The sequence below is a fragment of the Pongo abelii genome, chromosome 11 (genome assembly GCF_028885655.2).
Source record: "Pongo abelii isolate AG06213 chromosome 11, NHGRI_mPonAbe1-v2.0_pri, whole genome shotgun sequence".
In the NCBI taxonomy this organism is placed as follows: domain Eukaryota; kingdom Metazoa; phylum Chordata; class Mammalia; order Primates; family Hominidae; genus Pongo; species Pongo abelii.
In genome coordinates this window covers 111504385-111514654 of record NC_071996.2, presented here as the reverse complement: position 1 = coordinate 111514654, position 10270 = coordinate 111504385, and the positions used below count along the sequence as shown (strand labels likewise).

Below are 10270 nucleotides of genomic sequence, written 5' to 3'. Positions count from 1 at the left end.
AACAGTGATACTATTGAAAGGAAAAACACAGGCAAATCATCACGCTAATTTAAAAAAACAAAAGCAATGCTAGAAGGAGGGTGGCAGGGGGAAGGGAGTGAAAAGATCCTGTGTATTTTTCTGCTCTTTGAGCCTCTCACAGACTCTCAGGGTATCTTTTCATTTTTAGCTCAAGAAGTGTTTAATCTCCAGGCAAAATATACCTGCTTCCAGTATTTACTGCTTTTCACCAGCACCTCAAAGTCATACATTTAAAGATTGATTTTATTATTTTTTCATCCCATGAAATTGTTATATTTATAATCGAATTTTTTTTTTCTGTCTGGCTGAAGATGGCAGATATAATAGAAAATTAAGAAAATAGCAGCAAAAAACAAAATATAAAAACATAAAGCTAAGATCTATAATCTTGCCATTCATTGATTACCATGATTGATATGTTGGTATAGTACACACTTCTAATCTTATGTTTTCCCTACATAAATATATGCAAAGTATTTTTATCAAAACCATATCATACTGATGAAGCCATTTAAGAAATATAATTGTCTTTCAATTAGAGGATTTTCTGTCTGGGATTTTTTTTGTTGCCTCTTCACACTTCAAGTCCTTCTGGAACGCATATGCTTCTCATAAGTGACCTCAGATGGAACCACCAACCTCCATCTCAGCAGTTTCCATAGGCAAACATTGCAGAATGCTGGGCATGTAATGTATTTCTAGTGAGCTGCATAGGATGAGAAGTGCGCCCTTTGTCTCCAAGGTCATAATGGCTCTGCTGACTTTAATACCTTTCACTGGAGCTAGTGAGGACAACTCGAAAATGCCAGAAAGAGAGAGAGCCCACTGCCCCATGATCTCAAATGAAAAAAAAAGAGAATACAGAAATCCCCCTATGCACCACCCCCAGGTCCCTTTTGTGTTGTTTTTGCCATCACAGCAGCTTCCCTGCTATATATACCAGTTGCCCCTTTGTCCCCATCATACTAGATGCTAATCACCCTCTGTCAACAACCATGGGGAAGGTGAGCCTGTGGAGGTGCTGTGCCATGTCTATTGGGGGTCTGTGGTGTGTGGGGATGTTCCTTCCAGCTGACTGTCTACTGTCACCTTATTTCTACCTCAGATCACCTTCTACGAGGACCGAGACTTTCAGGGTCGCTGCTACAATTGCATCAGTGACTGCCCCAACCTGCGGGTCTACTTCAGCCGCTGCAACTCCATCCGAGTAGACAGCGGCTGCTGGATGCTCTATGAGCGTCCCAATTATCAGGGCCACCAGTACTTCCTGCGCCGAGGCAAGTACCCCGACTATCAGCACTGGATGGGCCTCAGCGACTCGGTCCAATCCTGCCGTGTAATTCCTCATGTGAGTCTTGCTTCAACTTGACTGATGTGAAAGCATCAATGATCCATGGCCATCAATTCCTGTTTATAAAAGTCAGTTTGTTCCAACTTAGGATGAGTGTTCACAGTAAGAATAGCAAGGCCTGACCCTCAAACATTAAAAAAAAAAAAAAAAAAAAAAGTAATAATAATCTCTATTTTTCTTACTTAAGGACATCAATAATTGTTTTAGGGCATGGGAAATCACAACATAGCCTTTCAATTAAACTTGGTAGCATCTAGGTGATCCCTGATTTCTACATAAAAGTCACCTTATTCAGTAGTAAAAAAAAAAAAAAAAAAAGAAAGAAAGAAAGAAAAAAAAAGAAAAGTCTATCTAGTTTATCTAGATTTTTTTTTTTTTTTTTTTTGAGACAGAGTTTCGCTTTCGCTCTTGTTGCCCAGGCTGGAGTGCGATGGCGCAATCTCAGCTCACCACAACTCCTGCCTCCCAGGTTCAAGCGATTCTCCTGCCTTAGCCTCCCTTGTAGCTGGGATTACGGGCATGTGCCACCATGCCCAGCTAATTTTGTGTTTTTAGTAGAGACAGGGTTTCTCCATGTTGGTCAGGCTGATCTCGAACTCCCGACCTCAGGTGATCCACCCACCTCGGCCTCCCAAAGTGCTAGGATTACAGGCATGAGCCACTGCGCCCGGCTATGATAATTATTTTTTAATGATGAAAAGTTAACAGACTATGTGATAACAATATAGGTATAATGTATTCTGACTGCATTGGAAATTTTTTTCACTACATTCTAGGACTTACTAGAACCTAGGAAAATATGTTTCAACTTGTGTGGATTTATAATTTCCAGGAGTTGTTATCAACTAGTTTCTTACAAATATCAGAGACACACAATTGATTAGGATTTCATAGAACATGGTCCTCACCAAAATGCTGCTTAATCTTTTTTAATCACGTGCAGCACGTGTTTACACTTCTTGATGGCACCAAATTATGTGGTGTGACAAGGAGATTCAAGAATTGAAATCACTGCCAGGCTCAGTGGCTCACACCCATAATCCTAGCACTTTGGGAGGCTGAGCTGGGCGGATCACTTGAGGTCAAGAGTTCAAGACCAGCCTGCCCAACATGGTGAAACCCTGTCTCTACCAAAATACAAAACATTAGCCAGGCATGGTGGTACATGCCTGTAGTCCTAGCTAAGCAGGAGGCTAAGACAGGAGAATTGCTTGAACCCAGGAGTCGGAGGTTGCAGTGAGCTGAGATCATGCCGCTGCACTCCAGCCTGGGTGACAGAGTGAGACTTCATCTCAAAAAAAAAAAAAAAAAAAAAACAAATTTAGGCCAGAAAAATTTGCAGATGCACAAAGAGGTATAAATAAAATAGGCATTTCTTTGGGGCAAGAAACTCAAATGGCACAAATGACTTGGCAAAATGTCACTTGAAAAGACATGTGGACTCAGTGTAAATATAAATCACTATAAATTACAAGTGCAAAAACTGAAAAACAAGCTTGCTAAGACTCAATTATATGGAGTCAAAATGGAAATGAGAGTTGAAATCCTCACTACAGACTCACTGATTACAATTGTATTGATGGTTGCTTACAAAGAACACACTTGTATTCCCTGTATTTTAATGTTTGTTTCTTCCACAACATCTCCAGTTCATTGATCAGGTCAGATTTATTTGAATATTTTTCCTAATTTGTTAGAATAACAACACTGAAAGTGGGTTCAGGGGAGAAACACTTTATCATCTGGTTTAAAAAACCATGTTTCAACAAGGTGCAGTGGCTCACACCTGTCATCCCAACATTTTGGGAGGCCAAGGTGAGGGAATCACTTGAGCCCAGGGATTCAAGACCAGCCTGGGCAACATAGTGAGACTCCCTCTCTACAAAAAAATTTTTAAAAATAAATTAGCCGGATGTCATGGTGCACACCTGTGATCCTAGCTACTTGGGATACTGAGGTGGGAGGATTACTTAAGCCCAGGAGGTGAAAGTTGCAGTGAGCAGTGATCCTGCCACTGTACTCCAGCCTGGGCAACACAGCAAGACCTTTATCTCAAAAATAAAATAAAAGCCATGTTTCATGAAGATGCAGACTGATTGTGTCACTTTCATTGACACCCAAGGATGCACGCTGTTTATTTTTCTTCTTTTGTTTATTGCCATGACAGACCAGCTCGCACAAGTTGAGGCTGTACGAGAGAGATGACTACCGAGGCCTTATGTCTGAGCTCACTGATGACTGCGCCTGTGTCCCAGAACTCTTCCGTCTCCCTGAGATCTATTCCCTCCACGTACTGGAGGGCTGCTGGGTCCTCTATGAAATGCCCAACTACCGGGGGCGGCAGTATCTGCTGAGGCCTGGGGACTACAGGAGGTACCACGACTGGGGCGGTGCAGATGCCAAAGTCGGCTCTTTGAGACGGGTCACCAATTTGTACTAAGCTGTGCCTGCCTTGTTATGATCCCCATAGAAACACAATAAATATACAAATTGTGTTCCCTGCACTAAGTGGCTCTTGTTTATCTTTATTTATTTATTTTATAATTTGTTTTGTTATGGAGTCTTGCTCTGTCACCAGGCCGGAGTGCAATGGCGGTATCTCAGCTCACTGCAACCTCTGCCTCCCAGGTTCAATTGATCCTCCTGCCTCAGCCTCCCAAGTAGCTGGGATTACAGGCATGCACCACCACACCCGGCTAAGTTTGTAGTTTTAGTAGAGACGGGGTTTCACCATGTTGGTCAGGCTGGTCTCAAACTCCCGACCTCAGGTGATTCGCCCGCCTCGGCCTCCCAAAGTGCTGGGATTACAGGCGTGAGCCACCGCGCCCGGCCCTTATCTTTAAATAATAACTGAATTCTAATAGATGGCGACCCCTGGCAACTTACCTGACCCTGAAAGATGTTTTGGATGTCCACTCATTTCCTAGTCAGGCAACGGTATTTACAGAATATCCATTCCTATCATGGAAAGGAGAGAGAAGCGACAATTTCTACCTTTCATGACCTACAATCTGAAGGAAAGAAGAAAAATGAGCATAACAAAAAATACTTTAGAACTCACAGAAAGGAAAAAATACAGGACCCATTGTGGCTGTGGCTGGAATGCCAAACAGAAGGGATTGCTGGAAGGATTAGGGAAGCTGAAGTCTCAGGTAAGGTTTTAGTCAAGAGAAAATGCGGGCTGGGCGCAGTGGCTCAAGCCTGTAATCCCAGCACTTTCGGAGGCCGAGGCGGGCGGCTCATTTGTGCTCAGGATTTCAAGACCAGCCTGGTTAATATGGTGAAACTCCGTCTCTGTAAAAAAAAAAAAAAAAAAGCAAAAAAATTAGCCTGGCGTGATGGTGCATGCCTGTAGTCCCTGCCATTCGGGAGGCTGAGGCAGGAGAATTGCTTGAACCTGGGAGGCGGAGCCTGCTTGCTATGAGCTGGGATCGTGCCATTGCACTCCAGCCTGGGCGATAGAGTGACTTCGTCTCAAAAAAAAAAAAAAAAAAAAACAGAGAGAGAGAAAAAAAATGCATGAAGAATGAAGAGAAGAATTTTTTGTTTTGTTTTTTGAGACAGGGTCTCACTCTGTCGCCCAGGCTGGAGTTCGGTGGCATGATCTCGGCTCACTGCAACCTCCACCGCCAGGGCTCAAGCGATTCTCCTGCCTCAGCCTCCTGAGTAGCTGGGATTACGGGTGTGTGCCACCATGCCCTGCTAATTTTTGTATTTTTAGTAGAGACGGGGTTTCACCATATTGGCCAGGCTAGTCTCAAACTCCTGACCTCAGGTGATTCACCTGCCTCGGCCTCCCACACAGGCGTGAGCCACCATGCCCAGCTGAAGAGAGGAGTTCTAAAGAGAGCTTCCACGTAGAGAAGGGCAAGCCTGCTTCACTAGGCAATCTGGTAGCAAAAGTGTTAAACCAAGAGTTAAACAGCCTACCTCTGCCACTTACTAGTAGAGTAACCAACCCAGCCCAATTTTCCAGGAACTCTCCCAATTTTAGCACTTAAATTCTTCCATCCCAGAAAGCCCCTCAGTGTCAGGTGAACCCAAATGGTTGGTCACCCCACTTCCTAGCTTATCTCTTTGAGCACATCACCTCTTACCATTTCTGTGCCTAAATTACCTTACTGAAAACTGTAAGTGATAATAAATTCCTGCTTCACTAAATCCCAGGATAATCACAATGAAATGATGGGAAAAGATTGTGAGCAAATTTTGTTACCGTTAAATTATTATACAAATGTAAGAATTTAATATATCCACAGTGTCTTCTCAAATTCAGTATCACAATGTGGTCATCTTCGTGTTAGACTCCAATATGAATTTTTATCAAGACTAAATTACTGAAGACTCTGGCTGGGCGCAGTGGCTTACGCCTATAATCCCAGCATTTTGGGAGGCCACAGTGGATGGATTGCTTTAGCCCAGGAGATCAACACTACCAGCCTGGGCGACAACGTGAGACCCTCTCTTTAAAAAAAAAAAAAAGGACTCAACTATATGCAGAGTGAGTGATTAATGTTTGCTATCCTACATATCTCTGGGATATTTTTCCACTATAATAGAGCTGCACGTTCTTTGCATATGAATTTTACGTTAGTGGAGTTCTTTATGAAATAAAAAGCAAGATGAGATACTACTTCATATTTACTAGGATGGCCATAATCAAAAAGAAAGCTAATAATGTGTTGGTGAGGATGTGAAAAGTGGAAAGTCCCATACATTGTTGGTGGGAAAAAATGTAACAAAAAACAAAGTAAAATGATGTGCTGCTTTGGAAAGTAGTCTGGCAGTTTCTCAGAAGGTTAAACATAGCTGGGCGCGGTGGCTCACGCCTGTAATCCCAGCACTTTGGGGGGCTGAGGCAGGTGGATCACGAGGTCAGGAGATGGAGACCATCCTGGGTAATACGGTGAAACCCTGTCTCTACTAAAAATACAAAAAAGTTAGCCGAGCGTGGTGGTGGGCACCTGTAGTCCCAGCTACTTGGGAGGCTGAGGCAGGAGAATGACGTGAACCCAGGAGGCGGAGCTTGCAGTGAGCAGAGATAGTGCCACTGCACTCCAGCCTGGGCTACAGAGCGAGACTCGGAATTAAGTATCTGTCGGTGTGGTGCTCACGCCTGTAATCCCAACACTTTGAGAGGCTGAGGAGGGGGAGTCATGAGGTCAGGAGTTCAAGACCAGCCATGGCCAACATGGTAAAACCCCGTCTCTACTAAAAATACAAAAAATTAGCTGGGCGTGGTGGCGGGTGCCTGTAATCCCAGCTACTCCAGAAGCTGAAGCAGGAGAGTTGCTTGAACCTGGGAGGTGGAGGTGGCAGTGAGCCAAGATCGTGCCACTGCACTCCAGCCTGGGAGACAGTGTGAAACTCTGTCTCAAAAAAAAAAGGGATTAAGTGTCAACTCATGTTACAATATGGTGAACTTTTAAAACATGCTATCTGAAAAAGAAACCCATTGGAGAGTGCATATTTTATAATTCCATTTTTATCAGATTTCCAAAATAAGCAAATAGACAATGAAGATTAGTGGTTGCCTAGCGCTGGGGTGGAAAAAGGGAGTGGTAACTGGGGAGAAATAGGGAATGACTGCTAATGGGTAAAAGATTTTTTTGGGGGGGTGATGATAATGTTCTGAAATTGATTGTGGCATTGGTTGAACAACTCTGTAAATACACAAATAGCCACTAAATTGTACACTTTTAATTGGTGATTTGTATGGTATGTAAATTATATCTCAAATAAAAAATATTGAGCTGCAATTCCAGAATGTTAGTTTTTTTCCCAAATTTATATAAGCAAAAATAATGCTCTGTCCCAGTTGACTTCTTTGTAAAAATTGATAAGCTGATTTTAAAATCCATATGGAGTTGCAAGGGACCCAGAATAGAAAAAACAGCCTTGAGAAAGAACAAAAAGCAGGAACATTCACAGTTCCCAATTTCAAAATTTACCACAAAACAATGGTAATCAAGATAGTGGGGTACTAGTATAAGGATAGACATATAGACAGATGGAATAGAATTGCGAGTTTAGAAGTAAACCTATATGTCTATGTTCAACTGATTTTTTTTTTATTTTACATACCCCTGGGTGGAGATTTATCAACTGATCTTTGACAAAGATGCTAAGACCATTCAATGGGGAATAAATAATCTTTTTAATAAATAGTGCTGGGACTACTGGATATCCACATGCAAAATGAAGCTGGACCCCAATCTCACACCATACATAAAAATTAACTCCGGGCCAGATGCAGTGGCTGATGCCTGTAATCCTAACACTTTGGGAGGCTGAGGCTGGTAGATTGCTTGAGCCCAGGAATTTGAGACCAGCCTGGGGAACATGGCAAAACCCTGTCTCTAACAAAAAATACAAAAAATTAGTCGAGTGTGGTGGCACACACCTGTAGTCCCAGCTACCCAGGAGGCTGAGGTGGGAGGACTGCTTGAGCCCAGGAAGTAGAGGTTGCAGTGAGCTGTGGTCATGCCACTGTACTCTAGCCTGAATGACAGAGCAAGACCCTGTCTCAAAAAACAAAATAAAACAAAACAAAAAACAAAAGAAAAGGAAGAGAAAAGAAATCAGCCTTCCACCAATTAATAAATTGGCCAATCCACTAGAATATATTGGAATTCCTGTTAAAGCCCAAGATGCACAGAATTTATAGGGATTGAACAGGTTATTTGGGTGCAGACCTTGTGGAAATTCAAAAAAAAAAAGCATGACAATGGACCTACTATGACAAGTGTATAATTTAGAGAAGATATAAGATATGCACACCTGAAGAGATAACATCTAAAACAAACCATCAGTGTATGAAGAGACAATTAGCTTAGGCCTTGAGGCAGATGGACTTGAGTTCTATTCCCAGTTCTTTCACTCACTAGCTATGTGTACCTTTCGCATTCGTTTCTCCCTAGTGATCAGTACTGTGATTAGACTTGGTGGACCAGGCCCCCCAGACTGGACTGGGTGCTTCAGAGAACTTCCCTCTGGTTTCCTGTAGCTGAACTCTTCCCAGTGGGGCAGGAACCTGTGCGGCCATGGGACATTCCCACACCTCTCCTTCTAGACCACACTCTTTATACCTGGATCTTCAAAATTCCCTCCACTTAGACCCAAGATCACTTCCGAGACTTAAGAGGGAGTCTTCCCCAGGCCTAACCTCCCAGACACGCTGATAGCCACGGGCTGCTGTTTGAGGAGGGGGCATATGGATAGAACTTGGACATGTGAGAGAGTGGGAAAAAAGGAGGATACTTCATGGAGTGGTGGGGGGGGACTCTATTTATGCTCTAAGCATAATATCTCTCAAATATTAGGGGTAGTCCTGGTGTTAATTGGACTGAGTTGGCTACATGATACAGCTTGTATAAGATTCCTGATATGATGTCTGGAACATACTACACACTCATGATACAGTAGGCTATTATTAAGTATTATTATTTTTATCATTGTGAGCCAAATGAGTGCTCCAAAGTTTGCTGCAGGTTCAGTCCTACCCACTTAAGCAAAGGCAGACGTGGCATAGTTCAGCAGGGTCGTGTCAATGATGCAATGATGTACTGATGAACTCAGGAGGCTTCATGTGGAAGATATGTAGCTGGTTATCAGAGAGCCAGGAAAAGAAGTCTGCAAAAGCTACAGGAAAAATCAGATTATAAACTATAATATTTGTGTGTGGGGAGGGGAGAGAGGGTAATGAACTTTCCCACTGAGGCCTCTAAAAGACCTCAGTTAACTTTAATGGCTTCTAAATGAATGACTGTTTTTGGAAAAAGTCAGGGTTTTGTTAGATCCACTCAAATATTTTGATATACAAGCTTATATTAACCATTCTAGAGGGCCTTAAATGGGTGAATTTTTCTGATTTAAATAAGGCCTGTATTTTTTAAGGAAAAGTTTTGCACTTATTTTTAAAGGAAAAAAGCTTGTGTATAACTTTAGAGTTACACTCAGTATTCAAATCCTTGTGATAAAAGGCTCCCGCATTGTCTTCACTCCCCATTCTGAAAACACAAAGAGATGTTATCAGCCAATAAAGCACGTTTTGCTGCATTCAAGACCCAATGTCTCATTCCATGGACCCATCCATCTTCTAAAATACAAGGAAGTGGCTGGGAATCTCTTTCATTATTTCCCTCCACAAAAATGCTGCTTATCACCTTTTCTTTTTCATTTTCTCACTCTTGGTCAGCCCACCTCTCTTGTCCCTCTACATTAACCATGCGAGGTAAGTTCTGAGGCCTTACTCTGACGGCCCTGGTTGTGTGCTTACCCATCCTAGGTACCTGCTTCCACCTCCCAGGGACGTCGCCCCATGATCTATCTACACCAGCTGGCCAGGCTTCTGTGTCATTTTTATTTACCTTCAGGCTTCCCAGATCACCAGAGACTGGAGAGAACTGAAAGAAGAGTATCAGAAGCAGTGGATGTGGTAGAGGAGTGAGCAGGAGAAAGCCCATATCTGAACACATGTGGCTTCTGTGTCTTTGAACTTGAATGGGGTGACCTCATATGGGAGAGTAATTGTTTTCCAGAATAGAATAGGAATCACCAGGGCTCTATTTATCTGTCCAATTAATTAATAAGCCATTATCGGGAATAGAGAAGTGTGGCATAATCCTTATCCTTGAGCTTAAAAAACTTTTGAAGAGAATAAACCTGGAAAAGGAGAAACTGCATGAGGAAGACAATATTTAAAAGAAGCTGGGCAATAATGAAGTGATGTTGGAGTTCAGAGAAGGGAGAGAGGAGTAAGGGCTGGATCTCAGAAGCGATTTCCTAAGAAGAGGACCCTGGGCGGCCTTGAATATTGGGCAGGATTTGGCAAGCTTTAGGGGAAGGGAAGGTGTTCTAGGCTTAGGGAAAAACTCCCATCCGTAGGCCCAAATTTTC

The 10270-nt window shown here is 42.8% G+C and overlaps 1 protein-coding gene across 1 annotated transcript; it reads left to right on the top strand.

The window, feature by feature from the left end:
• Window positions 1–1114: 1114 nt before the first annotated feature.
• On the top strand, window positions 1115–3829 carry CRYGA (crystallin gamma A; the record flags this gene model as incomplete). The annotated part of the gene is made up of 2 exons (XM_003776064.4): window positions 1115–1369; window positions 3540–3829. Coding segments are annotated over 2 exons (528 nt in total), but the record flags the coding sequence as incomplete, so codon positions are not given.
• Window positions 3830–10270: the final 6441 nt, after the last annotated feature.